The sequence below is a fragment of the Schistocerca cancellata genome, chromosome 4 (genome assembly GCF_023864275.1).
Source record: "Schistocerca cancellata isolate TAMUIC-IGC-003103 chromosome 4, iqSchCanc2.1, whole genome shotgun sequence".
NCBI lineage: Eukaryota > Metazoa > Arthropoda > Insecta > Orthoptera > Acrididae > Schistocerca > Schistocerca cancellata.
Genome location: NC_064629.1, coordinates 377,627,578 through 377,653,222, shown reverse-complemented (window position 1 = coordinate 377,653,222; position 25,645 = coordinate 377,627,578). Strand labels below are relative to the sequence as shown.

At 38.8% G+C, this 25,645-nt stretch overlaps 1 protein-coding gene across 5 annotated transcripts in view; it reads left to right on the top strand.

Annotated features, from left to right (window-relative positions):
* LOC126184872 (uncharacterized) overlaps positions 1–25,410 on the top strand; it is a 100,657-nt gene extending 75,247 nt beyond the window's left edge. For 3 of the 5 annotated variants that reach the window (XM_049927494.1, XM_049927493.1, XM_049927495.1), the window contains one exon: positions 24,551–25,409. In XM_049927494.1, the coding sequence (XP_049783451.1) occupies positions 24,551–24,579 (29 nt within the window). In that variant the 3' untranslated portion in view covers positions 24,580–25,409. Of the gene's footprint in view, positions 1–24,550 lie in introns of all 5 variants that reach the window. The other 2 variants (XM_049927490.1, XM_049927492.1) reach the window with 2 other exon arrangements.
* The last annotated feature ends 235 nt before the right edge of the window (positions 25,411–25,645 follow it).

Below are 25,645 nucleotides of genomic sequence, written 5' to 3'. Positions count from 1 at the left end.
TATAAAGGATTTTTGTTTATTCCATATTTAGCCACATACAACACCAAAAACTCCTGTTACAACCAGGTCTAGCACGTGCAGTTTTGTATAGGTTACCATTTTTAGATTCTCTTGTGAGCATGACTTACTTTATACATCAACAAACAGTTTTCACTGATTTCTTGCCCACACAAACTAAGCATTGTTCAGTTATTTAAATATTAGTAAAATAACTATAAAATGGTACTATACATCATTACACCAGTAATATTTGTAACTATGGTTTATACTTTACAACATCAGTTAAATGTACTGTATTTTTGGCTGTGATCTTTTTTACATACGTCTAATAATGGGCCTTTAATCACTCTCATGAGTTGCTTATATTTGTTAATAGGAGGCATGTGATTGACACTGTAACATCTGTGTTACTGTTTGTACACATTACCCCCCCCCCCCCCCCTCCCCCCGTAAAACATGTTATTGCGCTATTTGCAGCTACAACTTAAGGAATAACCATTTACAAAATAAGCTCTATGACAATACTTTCTTGCATTTGTTTGCATACCATCATGTTCCATTAGTTCTCCTCACCCTGTTACACCAATGTGTTTCTATATGCATTCATTAAGAATGGATACCTAGCCGAACCTCCTGCATGGTGTGTAACTCACAAGGAGTTCGCCTTCAATGTTGATGGTGCAAACCTTTGTGGTCACTGTGATGTGCCATTTTTCATTCAGTGTTCATAATGTAAGTTAATTGTTTGTTCTGAACATTTCCTGAATGTTGATAATATCAATTTTGTGAATTGTAATACATATATCCTGTAGAAGGTTGAAATCTGCACCTCCCAGACACTCATCTTCTGTTGCCCTCCTGACGCACATGATGAGTCATTAGCAGCTAATATTTTTCCTGTCGTAACTGTTAACACATCACTTTGAAATAAGCCTTAGCAAAGATTCAACTTGTGATCTTGGACTCAAGGGGTTCCTTGTGAATTGTGCCAGTGAGGGGGTACACCATCTTGCTACCAAATAAAGTCATGTGGTTGTTTTCCTTCAGTGAAGAAACAGCCATAGCTCCAGCACATCAAGATAAGAAACACAAGTTACAGTTGCTTTACTGAAAAAGAAAGGCCCATAAACTTTCCACCAGGATATGGCACAAAAAACATTCAATTTAGGGGCCTTTTTTCAACTGTTACATCCTGTGGGGATTTGCTGGCCCCCAGATGTGCACACTGTGAAAAGTTAATAAATAACTAAAGATGACATGATCCAGAAAAACTTTCATGGAACAACTTTTCATTTGCAAAGCTGGCACATAAACTGTAGTCTGTACCCTTTAGAGCTTGCACAAAGGTATAAATACAAAACTCTTTGAGTTACTCTTTCATTTGATGTGTTATTTATAATTGAAAGTTGAATGTAATAAATACAACAAAGGCTTAAAACCATGATATTGATTTTGAAACACCAGGTAAATTGACATTAAACTAAACAAGTTATCAAAGACAGTCTAAAAGAGCTGTTGCATGAATTTTGTCTTATAATTTGCTAACATATTGAACACTTTATCTCTCTCTCTCTCTCTCTCTCTCTCTCTCTCTGTGTGTGTGTGTGTGTGTGTGTGTGTGTGTGTGTGTGTGTACGTACGTACACATTAAGAAGTATATTCATAAGTGCCAGAGTGGTAAGTCTGTTTTCCCTGTTTTATTCCTCAAATACATCTTCAGTCTTCGTAATGCACTTTATCTCCACTCTGGTGTTGTTATCACAGAGATCACTGCAACTATTCTAAGCAGCTCTTGTATGTTGGGAAATATCTCTTTTTCACATCTGTTTAACATTCAGTAATCATTGATTTAGTTACTGGAAATTGCCTCCTTTGTCTTTTCCATAGCAAATATTCACCATGTGCTTCTTCAAAGCTGATGAAGGCACAATTGTCAAGATCATCATCCTCATAAAATTTTACAATGTTTCAAAATCATGTTTCCTGAGACTCATCAAACAGTAAAATTAAGGCAGACTATTTTTCTGGGCTAAAAACCTACTCCTTATTTCTGAAATCATGCCATCCAAAAATTGAAGAAAGAAAGAAATACCATGATACACTTTGGGATCAGCAATATCTGAGTTGCACCAATCGACTTGCCATTTATTTGGCCTTGGAATAATGACTGGCATCTTGTGTTTTTTACACTTTGCTCTTGCTTTATAAAAACGTTCCTCAAAATGATGTACATTTTTTCTAATGTCCAACAACTGCTCTTGAAGCACTTGAGAATGGTTCACTGTGACAGCCAAATTCAAATCATCTTTCTGTAAGTATGTACTTAAATGCTGTTGCTAAAAATGAATTCACTTACAAAAAGGGAAACAAAAAATTTCAGTGTGTGAACAGGGTTGACTAATTCGATGGCACCATTCAACAAGTCATGGTAAGTCCAATGGCTAAAGTCATCCAAACATTTGTGTACGGCCTCCAGAAATTTGACAAAAATCATTATAGAGACATGCCTCTCTACCCATGTTGTTGCACATAGTTTCTTTAAATGCAGTTTTTTTGATTCACTGAAAAAGTCATCAGTTTTCTTTGATGAAATGTCTTCCTCTTTGCTATGTTAAGAAACAAGTGTGTTCTGTCAGTGATTCTGAAACAGTTTCTGATGGCTTGGACTTGGCAAGATTCTGATATTGCAAGATTTAAACAGTGCCACATACAGTGTACAAAATAGCTTGAGGTTGTAATTGAGCAATACATGCTGGTATACACTTCCATTCATATTGTGATTGCCATTATAATCTTACCCTCTAAGCTATTTGAAATCCAGACTCATATTTTTCAAAGTTTTCAAAATTACCTGAGGAGTTTTTGGTGCAGTTGAAGTAATAAGAACAAAATACAAAGAAAAATGTTCAGACATCTTCATATGCTCATCCTTAAAATAGCTAAAATAGAAAGACATTAGACATTTGCTCAATAGACGTGACACCAGTTGTCTCATCAATTAGGACTGAGAGATATTTACCGTATTTACTCGAATCTAAGCCGCACTCAAATCTAAGCCACACCTGAAATATGAAACTCGAAATACGGAGAAAAAAAATTCCTAAATCTAAGCCGCACCTGAAATTTGAGACTCGAAATTCAAGGGGAGAGAAAAGTTTTAGGCCGCACCTCCAAATCGAAACAAAGTTGGTCCATTGTAATATGAGACACAATTTAGGTCGAATGAATGACGATACAGCTACAGTAGTTTGGTTCGAGTCGAAAGCTTAGCAGTTAAGCTTTACCATGTAGCCATTGCTATGCGTCAGGTGCTCCGTCCGTATTTATACGGATACCCTTCCTTTTTCACTTGCTTCGTCTGATTTGAATTGATTGCTTATTTTGCTTTGATCTGATAAGTGCCGTTTTCTATGTTATAGTTGTTTACGTCAGTCACTCTAAGCTGAAAATGCATTACTATACTGTGTCATGCATTGTTTGTCGCATTCTGACAGTGCGTGTTTACGGCCTGTCGCTGCTCGTGGCATGGCTTGCTTTTGTGTGCGCTACCGCCGCCTACAATTAAAAAAAGAGAAGAATCGTCGCATTAGCGAAACAATGGCAAGAGACTGCTATTTGTTGTTACTTACACTGCTGCTTTCTTTGATAATGATCAACAAGAACCAGATAATAGACTGCGTATGATAGAACATGTTCTGAACGAGAGTTTGGCGAAAATTTTTCTCCGTTTGAAAATCTTTGCGGCCACTTCTTTAGTACATCAAATTCTGCACAGAAATTAGTCATCTTAGATTTAAAAATCTAGTCAGTTGCCGTGCTTTATTTCTGACTGTATCACTATTAGGCATAAGAGTAATACGAATATAAACATGACACGATACGTATATTCTTCCACGTTTGCTGTTGTCTCACTCTAGTTTCGTAGTTTATTTGGCAGACAGGATTTAAATGAGATAGAAGCAAACACGAAAGAATACATGGCAAAATTTTTATATTCGTATTATTCTTGTGGTGAAGAGAATACTGCATGTGATTCACATTTCATCAGGTTCCTATTAGCAACCATCTCTTCTCACAGGTAGGAAAAAATTCAGAACGTAGAGTTGGCCATATTGACAAAAATCCCAGTATTACCAGTCGGATTTTCGTAGTACATTGAAATTCGAAGATGAACAATACCCAATTTGTATTTACTTCGTTGGATAATGTATGAAAATGCAGTGGTCGAAACTCGGGCGGAGAAAAATGCTCGTCTTCCAATTTTTTTAAAAAAATTTTATCTACTGACGCAGAGGTTTTGGCGCCAGTATTTATCTTTGTGCCTACAAAGGATGCCTGTGTAGCGCTACATATATTCGACGGCAGAAGTTAGTTGTGGCGGCACGTATCAACATTTTTCAGAACTTCCTCTTGCTTTGCACTCGATTCTAACCCGCAGGCGGTTTTTTGGATTACAAAAACCAGAAAAAAGTGCGGCTTAGATTCGAGTAAATACGGTAGCTTTTTTTTTAATAGTTCTAAAATGTTTGTTCGTAGGAAAAAACCACAGGTTTCAAATATTTCTTTTTGTATCACAGGACTTGTATTGATTGCATTTTTCTCTGGAGTTCATAAAGAGCTTTGAAACTTCCTTCTTTCTTTGAGAGTAAGTTATCCAAACCAATTTGCCCTTGATCCCTATGCCCACATAATGCCAAACGAGGTGCTATCCAAAATTTTTGGAACTGGTGCTGCCATCTCTTAAAAACCTTACCTTTGGACCAATGGTCACCACCACTCTTGAAGTAGTTCCCATCTGCACGTACACACTGGTTCCAGCACTTCTGCCACTGGCCAAACGTTTTCTGGAAGTCCTGTTTTTTGAGGGTGTTTATCACTGCCAGTGATGCTTCTTGAATCCTCTCTAGAGTGTTGAACTGACGGCCTTTCAACTTGAGTTTCAGTTTTGGGAATAGCACGAAGTCGCAAGGTGCCAAATCTGGTGAGTACAGTGGGTGGGGTACAACCACCATGTTGTTTTTTGCCAAAAAGGTCCTGGTGAGCAAGGACATGATGACAAGGTGTGTTGACATGATGCAACAGCCAGTTCTCTTGATGCCAAAATTTGGGCCATCGTCGCCGCACGTTTTCATGGAGCCGTCACAAAATGTCACAGTAGTACGCAGAATTCACTGTTTGGTAGGGTGGGATGAATTCTGTGTGCACAATTCCCTTGGTACCAAAGAAAATGATGATCATGCTGTTCACTTTGCTCTTCACCTGTGTCACTTTTTTGGGTCTTGGAGCGCCCAGGCTCTTCCACTGATGATTGTACGGCTCATGCTCTGTCCACCAAACAGTTGTTCAATCATTGCAAGTCCCGAGATTTGCACAGAATTTGATACACACGCACTGTTCTGTTTGCAGATCCCTCGTAAAATCACCACACACCAAACACAGAGTATTACAGAAATCACTGTGGACACACAACATGTCCTCCCAGCTGAATGCCACTCCGCACACTGATTCATCAGATATGCAGCTCTCGCCACCTAGCGGTGCAAAGATCTACTACTCCTACTTTCGAGATAACAGCACCAGTCCCAAAAATTTCGCATCCACCTCGTATTATTGTTTGTGTTATGGGTTTCAGTTTCTCTTCATTCTCTTTAGGCTTTTTAATTTTATTTTGTTCCAATAAAGTATCCACAGAGTTTTGTTTCTTGTATATTTTAGTGTATGTAAAATGGATTTTTATGATGCTCTAGCACATCATGGTTATTAAAATACTGTAAGGCACAGTTCCATTTGCTGAATCCTTGTTGCACCAAGTAGTCCACAGGCTGTGAAGATGGATGGCCAACGCAATGCATAGCAAACAATACACAGAATTTGAAGTATACTGCATTTTCTACTCTAGAGTATGCCAGCCAGGGAGACTTTCTGAACCATGCACATTGAACATTTCTGGAGAACTTTTCACTTAACACACTACTTGATGGGAAATCGGCTTAGATATAAATTTCAGCAACTCAGAGTAATTTGAACTTGTTGCAAAGATTTTTTTTCAGTAGCACAGTGGCATTTTCACTTATAATTAAATTTTGAGGACACAATGCAGTCCTCACTTTTCTCACTATCATTAGCCACAGGAACTTGAACTAGGTTCATACACTATTACTCATCACAGTAACACAGCTATCTGCTACCAAAAAGGAAGTACTGTGATCACCTCCACAACCACCACCACTATTCTTGAGTGATTCAGTCTCCACCATATTACTATCTTACCTTTTGCCTTGCAAAAAATTAAGCAAAGAAGGTTGCTCTCTTTTTTCCATTTTTTGTTTTTGGAATCTGCAATACTGAAAATGCCGATGTAATTACTCATGTAAACAGTAAATATAAACAGAAAATGAAAAATGTAATGACTGAGGGCACTGCCAACAGTGCCTGCTTTGGATTTTATAATTTTTATAAGATAAATTATGGTTCTACATGTTGAAATAAAAGAATGTTTATTAATAGTAGACTCACAGGTAAGTCAAACAGATTCAATGCTCTTTGACAGTGTTTCCCAAATTGACACAGGAACAGTTACTGTGCACACACAAGTATTTAAAAAGAAATAGAAAAAATACATTTTTTCTAAACTCAAATGAACCTACATTGGTAACGTTCATACACAAGCAAATGAAATACCAAGAAGCATTCAGAACAAAAATAGTCATATATTAACAGTGAAAACATGTGGTGGCGTGCTAAATTCTGGAATATAGCACTACTAAACCCACAAAAAATTGATGATGAAAACAGTAAATACCCCTTGGTGGAATAATGCTGCCTGCAACAAAACAGGTGCCATTTAATGCCACTGACTGTGGTTGCAGACAAGTTGCTTAAAATATACCGGAAATACTGATGTAGAATATTTGTGTACCCAAATTTCATACACTGAGAATGTATTTGAAATAAAAGGGAAACACGGCTAGTCCAAATCTGTATGTGTTCTACTTGCAGACTGCGCTAGTAATAGAATCCTGTAGATGAGACACAAAATATTTGACATATTGGCTGCCACTCACATAGTGAGGGATGTTTCACCACCAGGCTAGACCAGGCCACAGTGTCAGCATGAGGCTCTGCTGTGACTGTTGGCAGGCACATGGCATCAGGATTAAGGCTCTGCTATGACCAGTGCTGACCTCATGGCAGCCAACATGTTAAGCAACAGCCACAAAAGAAAGAATGACCAATTAACTAAATGTTTTAAATACTACAGACTATTTGCCTCACAGTAAGAATCAGAAAGGGACTCTACAGTACGTTAAGTGCTTTAATAAAAGCACAGTGAAGTAAGTCTGTCACCGTTGAGCCGATTTGTAGAGTAGGTAGCTTAGAAACAAGAGAATAGCTGCTGCACTTGACCTGAGATGAGGTGGAGTAATATTTTTACTCATGTGCATTGCTGCCAACTCATGTGCCATGTACTGATTAGGTGCTGTGGTAGAAAACGCACACAAGAATAACAAATTTTTGTGAAAACTCATTATAGATATTGTTATAACCTTTAATTCACTAATAATTTGCATGGATATACAAACGTAGAAACAATAGTGAGTTTCATGCTACCAACTCCGTATCTGTCACTCAACTGCCGTGCCGTGACATGCGGCCGGCGCCGTGCATAGCTAGGTGGCGCTCCAGTGCTCAGCCGAGCTGTGGAGCGCCTCTATCATCGTGTTCACGTACTGACGTAGCGGCACTTTTAAATCTCGTGGCACTGTCACAACACTTTTCCCCCCTTGGGGGGGGGGGGGGGGGGGGGGGGGGGAAACACTCACTGCCTTGGAGACACGGGCAGTGCGGAGACATCCATGGCCTTCATGCAATAGTTTGAGAACATCCTTGCGAAGAGAAGCTGGCACCACGACCCGTGGAGATGCGCCATCCGTGGCCAGAAGAACAACACCCTCACGAACAGACAGACGAAGGCACAAGGCATGGTAGTTGCAAAGGGGATCCGATGCCCGGCCCTTGGTCCTGTCCGGCCAACCCCGTTGAACAAAACCGATCACCTGACACAGGACCGGGTCCTGCGCAGTAGCCGACGCAACCTGCGAACCTGTAAGCGGAAAACCCTCGACCGCACGACGTTCTTCCTCATCAATGTGGAAACAGTAGTTCATCTTGATCGAAAACCGGGTCGGGGCCCATCGGCAAACGCGACAATGCGTCAGCGTTGGTGTGCTGGGCTGTGGGGCGATAGTGAATCTCATAGTGAAAACGAGACAAGTATAAGGCCCAACGTTGCAGGCGGTGAGCTGCCTTATTGAGAAGCGGCGCCGAGGGGCTGAACAGAGAGACCAGCGGCTTGTGGTCGGTGATGAGGTGAAACTTAGAACCATACAAAAAAATGATGAACTTTTTTAGAGCATAAATGATAGCGAGCGCCTCCTTTTTGATTTGAGAGTAACGCTGTTGGGCATCGTTGAGGGTCTTGGAAGCATAGGCGATGGGTCGTTCTGACCCATCCTCATACCGATGGGCGAGAACAGCCCCTAGGCCATACTGTGACGCGTCAGTTGCCAGAACCAAGTGCTGACCCGGACGGAATGTGGCAAGACAAGGCACCGACTGCAAATGAGCCTTCAGGCGGACAAAAACCTGCTCACACTCGTCGGACCAACAGAAAGGAACGTTTTTGCGTAACAGCTGATGCAGAGGATGAGCCACCGCCGCCGCGGATGGAATGAATTTGTGATAATAAGCAATCTTGCCTAGAAACGCTTGAAGTTCCTTGACCGTAGACGGCTGGGGTAGAGCGGTAATGGCTGCAACGTGCTGACGTAGAGGACGTATACCCTCACGGGACAAGTGGAAACCAAGATACACAATGGAGGGTTGGAAGAACTGTGACTTGTCCAGATTGCACTTCAACCCAGCTGAATGCAGAACCCGAAATAATGAACGCAAATTGCGAAGGTGCTCCTCAGTGGAGGCCCCCGTGACAACAATGTCATCCAGGTAGTTGATGCAGCCAGGAACGGAAGCCGTGAGCTGTTCCAAAAACCACTGAAAAATGGCCGGCACGCTAGCGACACCAAATGGTAACCGCTGGTACTGATACAACCCACAAGGAGTGTTGATGATGAGAAATTCCTTGGAAGATGCATCCAACGGCAACTGATGGTACGCCTCCGATAAGTCAAGTTTGGAAAAGAACTGGCCCCCAGCGAGCTTGGTAAATAACTCCTCAGGACGGGGAAGAGGATAAGTGTCAATGAGGCTCTGAGCGTTGACAGTGGCTTTAAAATCGCCACACAATCGCAGACTCCTGTTTGGTTTAGAAACCATTTAACAGACCTCTTCCTATGATTTCCACAGTCTATAAGTAATCCTACTCCTGTGTCCAGATGGTGACTTCAGGCACTACAGGAGATTCAAATTTATAGTCCGAGGTCGTTAACAAGTACGAACAGTTTGGTACTTAACTCATATCGATGGCTGCGTTGTTGTCTTCATGAAGTCTAGAGGTGATTCCACTGCGATGTTCCCACGGTTTTCTTTGTGTTTGGATGAGACTAACTGGTTTGTAGGGCGATGTGGTAGAGAGCAAACATTACATTAGTTTTGCACATCACTATTTAATTTGTTTATTCACATTTGTACAAATGTCTGCTTGTGTCTGTGTATATGCGGATGGATATGTGTGTGTGTGTGCGCGAGTGTATACAAATGTCTGCTTGTGTCTGTGTATATGCGGATGGATATGTGTGTGTGTGCGCGAGTGTATACCTGTCCTTTTTTCCCCCTAAGGTAAGTCTTTCCGCTCCCGGGATTGGAATGACTCCTTACCCTCTCCCTTAAAACCCAAATCCTTTCGTCTTTCCCTCTCCTTCCCTCTTTCCTGATGAGGCAACCATTGGTTGCGAAAGCTTGAATTTTGTGTGTATGTTTGTGTTTGTTTGTGTGTCTATCGACCTGCCAGCGCTTTTGTTTGGTAAGTCTCATCATCTTTCTTTTTAGATATATTTTTCCCACGTGGGATGTTTCCCTCTCTCTCTCTCTCTCTCTCTCTCTCTCTCTCTCTCTCTCTCTCTATATATATATATATATATATATATATATATATATATATATATATAAACAATAAAATATGGCACCTTATATTTAATTGATCATGGTAGCTGCAGAGCCGTGTTAAGATGGGTACATAATTATATACTATATGTATAAACTCAAGTTTACTTCAATACTGACTTAATGCATCTTAGTTAAACTCACTTTTCTGATAGCAGGAAACATTGTCAGTGGTTTCTTTAGAATATATTAAGTGAACTGTGGAACGCAGGCATCTCTCACAATCTTTTAATATAAGTGCTTCAATAAAATATCTTATGGCATGGCTTGTGCCCAAAACAACTATTAAATCTAAAGAAATCATTATTCTAAAATAAACAGGTTCTTTTAACCACACACATAAAATAGACATAGTTCAAAATATTGTAATACTTATATACAATGTTAAATGGTTGTCTCTTAGGGAAAATTCATGTATACGTGATGAATGTAATCACATGGTGAATCCAGTGCAAATTCAATTATGTGTGATCAGCACTGTATTTTCAGAGTCAGATTGGATTACATATTTATGATTGAATGTTTCTTTTATAATGAGGTAGCTGAGACGTTCCATGTATGATTGTGACTATTATTGCAGTATCATCACATTGTACATCTATGTCAGCTTTATAGGTCAAATTATGACAAACTCTACACTTAAATTGTGTAAGATTGTTAGTATTTATACCTTAACTTTACATCATTATTAAGCAGTGTTTCATTTTTGTTTACTCTCCTGTGCTCAAATAGCATATTACCATGAATAGAAATTATTCCAAATTGTGTAACAGGGTATGGGATGAATTCCTATCAGCTCTTCATTCACTTTAACATTGAATTATCTAAACTATTACAAAATATTCTCCCACAACATAAACTTCAAAATTAGTATCACATAACTTTCGATCCATCACAAGGGTTTCAAAAGTAACACACCAACATCTGTTTCCATAATGCTCTAAACCTCAATACATTCTTAATTTGCATAATTAAATTTCATGACTACTCACTATATTTTTAACACACTATAACATACCTGGTCTTTCAAAGCACACTCTCATAATCTGACAAGTACCTCCAGTTTGCTTTATCCATTAAATAATGTTCCATCTGACATAGCTTGAAAATGACAAGGTCTTGTCTTCTTACACACAATCACTATTCATATCTTATTACTTTAAAAGTGCCCACATCATTAACTTTGGTTTCTGTTAAGAGACATTACTATGACACTGTAGAATGGTTCGTAGTCCGACACACTGATCTCATACCAAATTTAAAGAATGGGTATATTAGAGAACAAAGAGAAATTAGTACAGACATAATTCACATTAACACAAAATCTACTTCATACTTTTAGCTGACATAGTCCCACACTTTGACATGAAGGTTTCCTTGAATGATAAAACAATAAAGTGGTATAGTTGGGCCAGTCAACTAGTTCTTTCCGAGCAGCATTTTACTTATTAATGACTATTTTATGGGTCATGTTTGTAGAGTTTTAACTCCGTAACATTGCACAGTCCAAATAACTTCTTGGATTTTGGGTAGATTAGCCTATAGGCATTAGGGTGAGGGTTTTCCTTGATTTCAAAGGGGCCTATATAGATGTCAAAAAATTTCTTTATTTCAGAACTCATCAATTTAGATTTTTCCTGTGTTTTTACTAAAATCAGATCTCCTGTCCTGAACTGTACTCCTTTACTTCTTGCATCATGTCTCTGTTTTCTTACCTCTCCTTGTCTTTTCATAGTGTTCCTAACAGCTGTCTCTCTTTCCTGGGGTGTCATAGTTTGACAAGGTGGGAAATCAACATTCTCAGAAATCAAATTTGCAGGTCGTCTATTAAACATTACTTCATAAGGTGAAAACCCAGTGGATGAATGCTGTAGGCTGTTCATTATATCCTCGAAGTCAGTAATATTTTCAATCCAATTAACATGATTTTTACTACAGTGTGTTCTGCAGAGCCTTCCAGTTTCCCTCATGTACCTTTCTGCTGGGTTACTTGATGGGTGACAAACCGAAATCAAAATATGTTTTATTCCTGTATCTTCAATAAAATTTTTCCATAATTTAGATGTAAACTGTGACCCATTATCAGACATGATGGCCTGGGGTATACCAACATTTGTGAAATAATGCTTCGTCAGCTTGATGATAATTTGTTTACTGGTTGCTCTCTTTAATGTATACAATTTTATAAATTTAGAGAAAACGTCAACTATAACGAAGATGTAACTATACCCTCCCCTCGATCTTGGTAGTGGTCCATATAGATCAATAGCTGTCAATTCAAGGTTTTTATTTGGTAAAATGTTTTGCATCAATCCTTTAGAAGTCTGGTTACTCACTTTTACCCTCTGACAACGATCACAGGTTTCAAGTTTTTTCTTCACTCTCCTGCTGATATTATAGAAGTATACATTTTCCTGTATCTTCTGTATACATTTTGTTGCTCCGCAGTGTCCGAAGCTTTCATGTATGTAACTGATTAACGTGTCAATACATTGCTCAGGCCAGCATAGTTTCCAATTATCTAAGTCAGGTCTAGGTCTCCTAAACAAAATCCCTTTTTGTACTTTATAATACTGATCTACCTTTTCTCCTCCCTTTTTCCCTATATAACTTTTAACCAACTTCCAATTTTCATCATGATTTTGGTTTCTACAAATATCATTACAGATTTTCAGTATTTCAGCTTCATCTTTTACACCCTTTAAGTACATAAGTTTGAACTCTTTCTCCTCTTTACCATAAGTATTTTCAACATCTGCACCTACTGGTAGCCTGGAAAGGGCACCTGCAATGACATTATGTTTACCCTGAATAAATTTGATCTCATAGTCAAACTGTTGAAGGAATAAAACCCACCTTGTTATACGGTCATGATAGAGTCTGCACTCCTGAATGTATGATAGAGCTTTATGGTCAGAGAAAACAATTACCTTGTGCCCTAACAGATAACTTTTAAACTTAATAAATGCCCAGTGGATGGCAAGTAGTTCCTTCTCTGTGACTGTATACGATTTTTCATACTTTTGTAAAACCCGGCTAGCAAAAGCAATAGAATGGTGTTCTGATTTTCCTTCTACTTCTATGTTTTGAAACAAGTGTGCCTCTAAACCTGTCTCACTACTATCTGTCATTATACAGAATGGTAACGACATAACAGGTCTATACAACATCTGACTTTGGGACAGTTGTTGTTTTATTTCCATGAATGCATCCTGACATTCTTGTGTCCAATCCCAAACAGTATGCAGTTTGCATTTAAAGCTTGGGTACTAAGAAATTTTCTATAGAATCCAGTGAGACCAAAAAAGGACTTGAGTTGTTTTTTGTTCTTGGGAGTAGGGAAGTTTACAATGGCCTCAAGTTTATCCTTATCAGGTAAGACTCCCTTTTCTGAAATATTATGCCCCAAAAATTTCAGTTCATTAACTCCAAAACAACATTTTTCCAATTTTACAGTCATTCCCCCTTTCCTCAATTTTGAACAGACTTGTCTCAGAAGGTTTAGATGATCTTCCCAGGTTTTTCCAGTTAGAAGAATATCATCTACATATACTATTAATTTTGAAGACAATTCATCACCTAATACAAAATCCAGTGCTCTGATAAATTCAGCCACAGATACATTCAATCCAAAAGGGACAACACAATATTGGTAACTTTTGCCACCATACAAAAAGGCAGTATACTTCCTAGAATCAAGTTCAAGTGGTATTTGGTGAAAACCAGATGTCAAGTCTAGGCTACTCATATATTTTACATTATCAAATTTGTGCAGGAGTTCATCCATATTGTCAGGATGGTCATTTTCTCTAATCAAAAACTTATTAAGGTGCCTAGAGTCAAGTACAAGTCTAACCCCACCATTTCTCTTAGACACAACTACTAATGGGTTGTAAGCACTTCTACTTCTTTCTATAATCCCCCAAGTTTCCATTTTTTGGATTTCCCTTTCTACATCTTTTTTCCTGGAGAATGGAATGCCATATGGTTTTAGGAAGAAAGGATGATGATCTCTGAGTTGAAGTCTGCTCTGATAGTCTTTTACCTTCCCTGGTCTCTCACTGAATGTATCCTGAAATTCCCATAACACTTCTCCTAACTGATTTTTCTGACTTTCACTTAGATTTACAGCTTCCTTCAATTTGACTTCAACTAATTCTTCAAAATTTTGTTCATTTATAAGGTCAAAGGATGTGTTATCACTTATGGCTTGATTATCTACCTCGCTTACAACAGCTTTGATATGGTTGCAAGAATTACTACAGTTAAGGATGAACATTTCTGTTTTCAGAATACTATTTTTCTCAGGTTCAGTAATCATAACACACTTATCTTCCCAAGAGAAGCTTACACCCACTTTTAAGACCCAATCCATGCCAAAAATGATATTTTCTTCTAACCTTGGGACCACAAGGCAACCCTGCTCAAATTCCACATTTTCAATTTCAAACGTTAACAATACTTGACTCTTAACTACCTTACTTTGCCTACCAGTGGCACCTCTGATTTTTACCCCTACAACTGGCATTTCTACAAAGTTCTTACCATCTCTAATTTTATCTCTAAATTTTTCTGATATTGCACATATGGGGCTTCCTGTATCAATAAGGCAGTGCCCTTCCCATTGATTTACTCTTATTTTAATGTATGGACAGCCTAATTCCTTTTCATCTGCCTTCCCCTCGGGGACTTCACATAATAAATCTTTTTCAATTTCTTTATAATTTCCATCTACTTCCTCCCTTTCAGTCTTCATCAGGTTTACCTGATTTTCAGATTCTAAGTTACTAGTGTCAAGTTTACACTTTGGCTGCACACAAAATATCTCCCTACTGTTTATGTACCTTTGACTCAGACTCTTTCTTTTACTCTCCCACCAGCGTGGGCATAAAACTCTACTAATTATACTCAGATGATACCAAAACACTTTGCTACTACAACTCTCATTATACTGGTTCCACAGGATTTCTAAAAATTGGCTTCCATTACTTTCAATAATACCACGCAAATCTAATTCTTTCACAATATTTTCACTTTTGTTATCACCACTTTGATTAACCATGAAATCATCAGGGCAGACATGTAGCAATTGATTTTCAGTTGTCACTTCATTATTCTTATCATATTCCTTTGCTTCGTCACCACAACTATCATCAAGTTCCAACACCTCATTATTTATTTCAATAAAAACATTGTACTCAGTTTCTGGTTTGCTTACCATACTTTCCACATCATAAATACTAACATCATCACTACTATGGTATACTTTACTGCCAGTTTCATCTATTTCTCTCTGTTTCTCACTTTCTATGGTTGATTCTTTTTCCTGTTGCTTGGGTTTATCATCAGCTGATTCACTATTACCTTCTTGTGTGAACAACCCCCCCAATTCTGAACTAAAACATTTATTACTCTCTTCATTATTAGCTTGCTCTCCCCTTTTTGCCCAGCTGTAAAAATCATTTAACATCTCCTCATCCAGAATTGAGTCAAAACTTTGATCTCTCCTATGTTTATTTTGTGGTGGTCTACTGTGCCACATAGCATCCCAAAATTTTTTATCAAAATTTATATAATTCACTTGGTATTCCTGGTTTTTAACCTGTTTGTTAATTGTACAGTTATTTACACTATTGGGTTTTGTGTGAAAGTTAGTGGTCCTATTATGTTTAAATCTGTTCGCCCCAAAGCTGTCGACCCTCATTGAGGCGGTCCGGAGTTTTCCGGATGTCTACCTCTATTGTCACTCCTCCAATTGGTATTCATTCTGTTGTTACCTTCCCATCTGTTGTTCCTAGTTACACCATTGTTTTCCCAGTTACTCCCTCTCCCATTAGCATTGTACTCTCTTATTCTATCATATTGGCATTCATTCCAAAAATCTCTATTGTCCCTTCTAGGGTTCTCCCCACGGTAATCAGAATTCCACCTCCCACTGTAATGGTTTCCGTTACTAAACTGTTACACATTTCTCTCCATTGCCCTGTCTAATTTGTCTATATATTTTAGAAACTGGTCTAAACAGTCGTCAGGTCCATGCACTAATTCCCACTGTATTCTTTCAGGTAACCTTCTTTTAAGGGCATCAATTTGCGTCATTTCGTCGAAGGGTTTATCTAGATGCAACAATTTCCTAAGTTGATCCCTGCAAAAGTCTTTCATTGAGTGGTTTCTGCCCCTAAAACTAGGCCCATTTAAAAATTCACTTTTTATTCTACCCTGTTCAGTCTCAGACCAAAACTTATTTAAGAAACTTTTCTTAAAATCATCAAATGTTTTCCACTCATCAAAATGTTGGTTTGCTCAAGACAAAGCTTCTCCCTCAAGAAACTTTTTGACAAATTTAATCTTTAGATTATCAGACATGCCAGGAACAAGGTTGTCAGAGCAGTGTTGTAAAAAGTCTACAGGGTGTAAATTATCACAAGGAAAACTTTTTACAGGTGAATTGCTCCACACACTTCCACCATTCATACATAAATTCCTAGACACAAAATTATCTTGCATTTCAGTGAATCTCTTGTCTATTACACTTAAATTACATGTTACAGACTCTTGTATCTTATTTAATTCAGCATCTAAGGAGTTAACTTTTGATTCTGTATCTAGACTTAATTTGTCTACCCTCTCCTCCACAGTTCTTTGAGCTGCAGTTAACCTTTCAATCTCTTTCCCTTGACTTGAGCTAACTGTGGCCAACTTATTTTCTAAGGTCACAAACTTATTTTCTATAGCTTCAATTTTGGAGTTCACGCCCTTCAAACTTTCTCCTAATTGAAGTTTTAAATTTGAGATCTCTTCTTTCAGTACATCACCGTTGCTTTTCATTTTTGCTTCCAGCGATTCACTAGTTAAGTTTAATTTCACTTCTAGTGACTCACTGGATGCATTTATTTTCGATTCTAGGAATTCACTATTTGAATTCATTGCCATTGTTAATTCGGACTGCATTTTTCCCATTCTGGCAAAGAGTAAACTTACCCAGTCCTGTTGTTCCGGTTTTCTTTCGGTTTGTGAGTCATCTGGATCGTCACTTACACCACACACGTTCGAGTCTAACATTTCTCCCACTTCCTTTTTAATTTCTTCTGATAGCGTCATGATGACACCACGTGTTTGGACACAGTTTTGACGAAAAGTTTAAAACAAAGCAGAATTGTACTTATCTTTTCACACCTCGACGTAGATCACAAGTCCACCTCTCCGATAAGCCAACACTTTGTTGGTCCTCACACTACTTTTTCTGGTCCAGGAAACGTGTACAATGTTATTCATGTTTTACAAATTATAAAGTTTATAATGTTCCGCAAATGAAGCACAATTAGTCTCATCGCATTTAACTGTAATGTCCCGGACGAGCCCCAAAGTTTAACAGACCTCTTCCTATGATTTCCACAGTCTATAAGTAGTCCTACTGCTGTGTCCACATGGTGACTTCAGGCACTACAGGAGATTCAAATTTATAGTCCAAGGTTGTTAACAAGTATGAACAGTTTGGTACTTAACTCATATCGATGGCTGCGTTGTTGTCTTCATGAAGTCTAGAGGTGATTCCACTGCGATGTTCCCACGGTTTTCTTTGTGTTTGGATGAGACTAACTGGTTTGTAGGGCGATGTGGTAGAGAGCAAACATTACATTAGTTTTGCACATCACTATTTAATTCGTTTATTCACATTTAACACTTCTACAATAATATGAAATAAGACATTGTTTTACACCACATCTGTATTACCACCTTCTCCAACCCACGCCTCCCATCCAAAGACCCTCAACCACCTCTTCCAAAGATCGACCTCCTTCCCGCATGACCAAAGATAACCGTCTCTTAGTTGTTAAACTCACAGTCAAAGGCTATATTTACATAAAACATTACATGTAAAGAAATTACTGACATACATGATTTTACGTTCTGTTATAACCACCACGATTGGCGATGCCCATTCGCTGGAGGTAACAGGAAGGAGAATCCCTGAAGCTGTTAACCTGTCTATCTCAGCCTTGACAGGTGCACACAACGCCATCGGAATAGGGCGTGCCCGGAGAAACTTAGGGCAAGCTGTAGGTTTAAGAGTAATGTGGGCTTCAAAATCCTTGGCACGACCCAGACCAGCAGAGAACGCGGACGAGTATTCAGAACACAATCCATCCAGCTGTTGATATGGAATATACTCAGATATGAGGTGCACATCATCATCAATGGAGAACCCAAACAACTGGAAAGCATCATAACCGAACAGATTTTCAGTGCCCGCATGATCCACCAAATAAAACATGAGGGGCCGAACAACAGACTTGTAGGCAGTGGAAGCATCAAACTGGCCAACGATAGGAATTTTCTGTTTATTATAAGTTCTCAGATTTCGCGAAACTGGAGACAAGGGAGGGGAGCCCAACTCCAAATACGTGCGAGAATTAATGAGAGTTACTGCAGAGCCAGTGTCCACTTGCATGCGAATGTCTTTATCTAGAACACGAACAGTAACAAACAACTTATTTGGTTGAGAAAGCACACAGTTAACATCCATGTCCGATGCCTCGTCCTCGTCGACAGGAACTTTAGGGGACTGACACACAGAAGCAATGTGGCCTTTTTTCCTACATGAATTACACGTGGCCCAACGTTTTGGACACGGGGCCCTGTCATGCTGTATGAAACAACGTGGACAAGAAGGAAGTGCGGAATGAACCTGCTTCTGTGGCTGCTGTTTTCGCTGCGAGCGTGGCGGCCCAATGTGACGTTGTTGACATGAGTGAACCGCCGCCACATCGTCGGTCCCCTGGGAAACAGGCAAATTGTCCGTGTCGAAAGTGGTCTGTATAGCGCCTACATCACACCACGCGTCTATTTGCGCACCAGCCGCGTGAGACACTTCAAAAGATTGAGCGATGCTTAGAACTTCTGACAACGACGGGTTTGGCAATTGTAAGGCACGTTGCCGAACTTCTTTATCAGGAGCAAGCCGTAGAATAGCATCCCTAACCATGGAATCAGCATAAGACTCATGATGAGTGTCCGTGACAAACTGACATTTCCTACTCAGACCGTGTAGTTCCGCCGCCCAAGCCCGGTAAGATTGATGGGGCTGTTTACGACACCGGTAGAATGCCACGCGGGCGGCAACAATGTGGGTGTTTTTTCGGTAATAGTTAGACAATAAGTCACACATTTCTTGGAAGGACAGAGAGGCAGGTTTCCGCAGAGGGGCTAACTGAGATAGTAGCTGATAGATCCGTGGGGAAATCCAAGATAGAAATAATGACTTACACACAGGAGCATCGACAATGCCAAAAGCCAAGAAGTGTTGCCGCAAACGCTTCTCATAATCCTCCCAGTCTTCAGCGGCTTCGTCGTAAGGAGGGAACGGAGGCGGAGAAGAGGAAGACAGACGATGAGTAAGCGACGTCGACAACGCCTGAATAGCAGCCGTCAGCTGTGTTTGTTGTTCAATGAGTGCTTGCAGAAGCTGTTCCATGTCTGCCCAGACACGAACGCACAATTCCCCAATGCAGGAAAAAAATATCCGACCTCGTCGCCAAAAAGTCTTATAACCTTTAATTCACTAATAATTTGCGTGGATATACAAACGTAGAAACAATAGTGAGTTTCATGCTACCAACTCCGTATCTGTCACTCAGCTGCCGTGCCGTGACATGCGGCCGGCGCCGTTCATAGCTAGGTGGCGCTCCCGCGCTCAGCCGAGCTGCGGAGCGCCTCTATCATCGTGTTTGCGTACTGACATAGCGGCACTTTTAAATCTTGTGGCACTGTCACAACAGATATATTCATTTGCATTTTCATACTATAAATGAAATTAAATTAACATGATGAGCCCAAACCTCTAGGGCACTCACCCATAGCCATAGGTGTCATATCATGAACTATTTATTGTACAATGCTGTAATGTTACAGGTTCATTCAGGAGCATATGTGAATGCTGTGCAAAATTTGCTGCAAATAGAGGTGGTAGTAAAGAATTAATAAATTAAAATGTCTGCCTGCGAGACTTGAGCTCAGACTCAGAAAAGTTAAGCCAGTTGTAGAAAAAAGATATCATGAAGACTAACAACTTTTGCCAGTATATGTTGAGGAGAACTATGGAGCTTAGCAGCAGCTCAATGGGAGCAGACTGTATACTCTGTTTATCCTTAGTTTAATATTTATGTAAACAAATTCATATTCAACGATTGGCCAATGATCCCAGCACATGTCCACCAGGTGTTGTTGCATTACTCAAAATTGGTCCTACTCACCTATTAGGTATTTTTTTTGTGAAGTTACTGTGAATGAAACTTTGAGAAACTAAAGCATTAAAAGTCTTCAAGTTTTTTTGCTAATCAGTTATTAACTTTTATCCATGTAATTTTTATTTCAAATATCACTGTGCAGAGGGGTTCATTGTAAAGTTAGTACAGCCTGCAAAGAGCTTGTAACACTACCGGCCCTTACCCAGTTGGTAATCACTACCCAACTGGCAATTGCTGATAATGTTAACTTTCTGTGAAGGGTTTTAGCCTGACCGTGACTGTACCTAGTGACAAGAAAGTGGACTGTAACTCCATAATTGCGAAGTTTTTGAAACAATGACAACAGCAAAGCAAATGTGTTTTGAACTGAAATCCTACCAATATGAAAGTAAACTGTAATATAAATGCAGCAATACAAACTGTCTCACAATAACACTTGCTATTGGCAAAAAATACTGTGCAGTATAATGAACAAATACAGGAGGACATAAGAACTTACTAACAAAGTACCGAGCGAGGTGGCGCAGTGGTTAGACACTGGACTCGCATTCGGGAGGACGGCGGTTAAATCCCGCGTCCGGCCATCCTGATTTAGGTTTTCTGTGATTTCCCTAAATCGCTCCAGGCAAATGCCGGGATGGTTCCTTTCAAAGGGCACGGCCGACTTCCTTCCCTGTCCTTCCCTAATCCGACATGACTCATGACCTCGCTGTCTGGTCTCCTTCCCCAAAACAACCAACCAACCAACTAACAAAGTCTGCCTGGCAACAGGAAGAACTACTATTATTTTAATTAACTATCACAAAAAATCATGATTTTGCAACAGTACTGATTACTATGGACTTCTGAAATTTGTGCAAGAAGTTACTCTATACAAATGGCCAGTTCAACTATTATTTATGGGAAAAGTTTTGGTGCAGAGTAAATGATTGTACTAGTTGCTGCACTTGCTCAGAAAGAGCCTTTACTTTCATTTATCACATAAGTAGCTTATGGCATCCCTTAAACTGGTATGGTTTGAAGAACCATCATCAGTTGTAAATGATAAAACACAAAATTAAGAAAATGATAGCTACCTTTAGTAACAGCTTTAGAAATAACGAATAATGCGAAATTAGTTCAACAGTTAACAAGTCTCTCATTGGACTCCAAGTGAAACTGGCTTTGTAATTGACTACCCAACTTGAAAACAATTACAAGTTTCAAACATGTTCAAAGTGAAATAATACTGCTGTCTTTTTATCACACTTACTTACAAACAGCTGTAAGCACTTTGTATTTTTGTTATTGATTATTTTAATGCTAGCTTCTTAATTAATGAAAATCTTTCTTTGTGAACACAATTTGGAAAACTTTAATATGGAAAATTATGTGGAGTAATGTTGTGACTCGCCGATTATTCAAAGTGTCGCCGCGCAATTACGCACGTCCTCTACGTGCGGCGCTGTCTGCCAGCCATGCAGCAGCTGTGCCACCTAAGCGGCCGCTAGACTGAGACTCAGTGTTTAATCAAATGCCGACTTGTACACAGGTCAACTTACTCAGTGACTTATGTGTGTTGTTGTGTTGTCCGAAATATATGTGTTAAATTTGAAGATTTAACAAGTAAATCATTTGCTACTGCACAGAAAACTAACCAAACTTCATACTCCACAGAGTTAATGAAACTGCAAAATATTTCATTGCCAAAATAATCAGTTTAATAAAAGCAGGATACTCAGAATTAATTCACTTGGAAAGGACCCTGTGTAGGAATGTGACTGGCACAATCACAGATGTGCACACATCATTTAGAGTTTCCACAAAAAGTTATTATTCAATACATAATACATTGTCCATTGGATGTACATATTTAGATAACAATTCTGCTAAAGGCGGTAGCACTTGTGGGAAATTACAGTGGCTATAAAATTGATAACAAAGCAACCATGGTTCTTGATAGTAGCCATGCCCTGATATAGCTCTTCTTGGCATTGTAAATTTAACCAAACAGAACCAATAATGATACCATGGTTGCAAGGCCACTTTACATTTAATCTGAGGCTAATTTACATGTTTTAAAGCTCTTCTTGCCTCAATTTATGTCAGAATAGCTGACCAAGGCTGCCACTGACCACTCAGTGACACAGTCAAAACTCAAACTATCCACTTGCTACAAAGGAATCAAGAGCCTTGTGCATGAAGTCCATCTTTCCCTGTCCCATCACAATACTTCCATAGTGGCGGGGCCTTACTGCAGATTTTTACATTTAGCTTCCCTACTTGTGGACCAGTAAAATATGCAGAGTTTTCACAAATTATTATGTTCATGGAGGACTCCATATAAGACCAGAGATACAGTTACAACATAATTTCTTAAAATGCCAAAATGATTAACATAATTATTACATCTTTATACAACCAAAGACCTTGACTATGCAGATACACTAGTGTACAATGTCAGCAGGGAACTTATATGAATTATACATTAACCTATTGATTATTGGTGTTACGAGCCCTGGTACACTAGTTTTGATCAGTACATGTCAGTAAAATGTCTGGTCAAGTACCACTTCTGACAACATCAGCAATTGAATGAATAATTATCACCATAGGCTTAATTTAACTTCATTAGCAAATAAACACCACATTTGAACATGAAAGTGGAGGTTTTGAGTGTGTAATATTTACATTTGTATTAAACTTACAATGAACAGGGTTTAGTCAAAAGTATGTCAAGTATGACTAGACTGACTACAAAACTGAGAAAATTCTTGAGACTGTTAAGCCTGAAAGCTATGTTGCAAAGAATCTTTCTTTTTCTTTGAGGAGATTAAGAAGAAACAGCTGTACTTTGGGGTTGTGGGGTGGGAGAGAGATTGCAGCCCCATAACCTCCACTACCTGCACCAACCCCAAAATTCGCCACTGGATTACTTAAGGGTTCAATACTTGACAAGTAACACCACCTCTGCTATATGAGTAGTTTTTATTATTGAATAATTATAACAGTTTCCATTTGGAAATATGCTACAAATGGAAGTTTATATAGTCATCTTAGCTCAGTTCATGCATTGATGAAGAATTTGTTAATGTCTAGGACAGTAAGTTTGGTATCTTTAATTTCTGTCAGTGTCTAGGGAATAAACCTGTATTGCTTCACTTGTTAATGTCTTGGGGATTGTATTCTTGGGGATTGTATTCTTGGGCTACTGTATTTTCTATATAAATATGGCAATAGGAAGTCCTTGGTGGAATATAAATAATGGAAGGAATAAAAGTAACAACTCAACATATAGATGAGGCACTTGAGTGGTCAATAGGCATACAAATGAGACGGAACATTTTTCCTGAGCTTTCAGGAGCTCTAGAATATATAAAACACTCCTGCACCTGCCTGGTTAATTTTCACAACTGACTACATTGTACCAGCTATGAAGTTATGCTGCAAGTGTGGGATTGTATTAGGTAGAGTGGGTGAAGGGAGAAAAGTGGTGGGGAGGAAAAAGGAGGGTTAGAGAGAAGGGAAGTTGAAATCTGAGACAGAGATTCAGCAAGAGCATGGTATAGAAATGTGGCTCTGGTGGGTGAGATGGTGAGCTGTCACTGGATTCCCCCCTTCCTCCAAAACCAGCTTCTCTGAACTATGGAGATGGAAATTGCCCATATAACACATCGATTAGAACTGCAATCCTCCTGGTCTCAATCTTCACTAGCCCCTGTTTCACTGTTACCTCGACCCTTAAGTCTCCCAATTCCTCTGTTCTGTCTCTTCCCACCTGCGCCAGAGGGAGCTCACTCCCACCTCCTTTTTCCTCACATCCTTTCTGCCCTTGTACATTCCAATCAATACAATCTCATATGCCAGGTGAGTTGCAGTCGGCTGGACACTATAGCTATGTAAGTGTATGTGTATTATGTATGAGAAGGATATTATCTGAAAGCTCAGGAAATATCAGAACTATATGTGGCTGGTTGCATCATTCAACAACTATCATTAATGACTGTGGTGTTCACAAGATCCAACATGGATAATATAACATTTTCAATTTTATGTGCCTATCAGCCACTCAGCACCTCAAGTATACAGTGTTTTGTTTACTTTACATCTTCATCAGTTGTATTTTCAATGTCTATATTATCCATTTAACTTTTTTAGACATACAGTTCAGTGCTCTATAACAATTTCAGCATTTGTTTCAGGTGCTGCTTTCCGCTCACATTCTGGTTAATATGGAACCCTTTCCTCGTAGTGCTTAGTATTTTGATCCTTGAAGTGTGTAATACATTGTCTGTACTATTATTTTAATTTAATCTCATTATCTTCATGTAAAAAAGTCAACAGGTGGTCTTATGGAACAGTCAAACTTTAGCATGACTGGATATTCTTTTGTGTTGGTCACCTGAGCACAGGTTATGCTAGTTTTCAAAGCATCTGAGTTGTCTGTTTGTATCACAGCAATCATAGGAGATACAGAAAAAGATGAACTTTTTCATTACAAATGTGTGTCATTTCCATGTAAACTATAACACGAGGATGAATAAAATCATAAGACAAAAATTGTGAAATTACAACCATTTAAGCAATCAATAATGCAGTAACAAGGTGTCAGATAAAAGACCGTACTGAGGTGCATCAGCTGATGTATCAAATTTTGTTAGCATATCATATTTTAGTGATAAAATAAATTTTATCAAAGTCTGTTTAATTAATCAGACAAGGTATCTACACATAATAGCAATGTAGCATTTTTTAGGATGCAGTTTCCCATACTACACAGTAGTTTAATTAATCAGACAAGGTAGCTACACATAATAGAAATGCAGCATGTTTTAGGATGCAGTCCCCCATCCTACACAGTAGTTTAAGATGTATGTCTTACATGAGTAATTAAGTTACTTCTAGACAATTAATGCTTTTGTAGTTAGTAACCCATAATTTAAACTCTATTACAGTTATGTGAAAACTGATTGTACTAACAGAATGGGGAGGTAATTTCCCTTAAGAATGATGTACCACTTTTTGTTAGTAATAAATTTCAAACATTATTAATAAATTCAATAAAATTGTGCATCTTGCTTATCATAAATTTTATAATTATTTGGCAACCATCCATCACATCATCACAAATTAATCATCACAAAAGCCTGCAGCTTCATATGTAAGCAGATTTTAGCTAGCATTAAGAATATAGAAATTATAATTTTGTACTGGGGCATATTCCAAGTCCAATGACAGGTAGTTATGGAAAACCCAGACCGACAGTATATAACGTTTGGTCTAATGCTGGAGTGGGT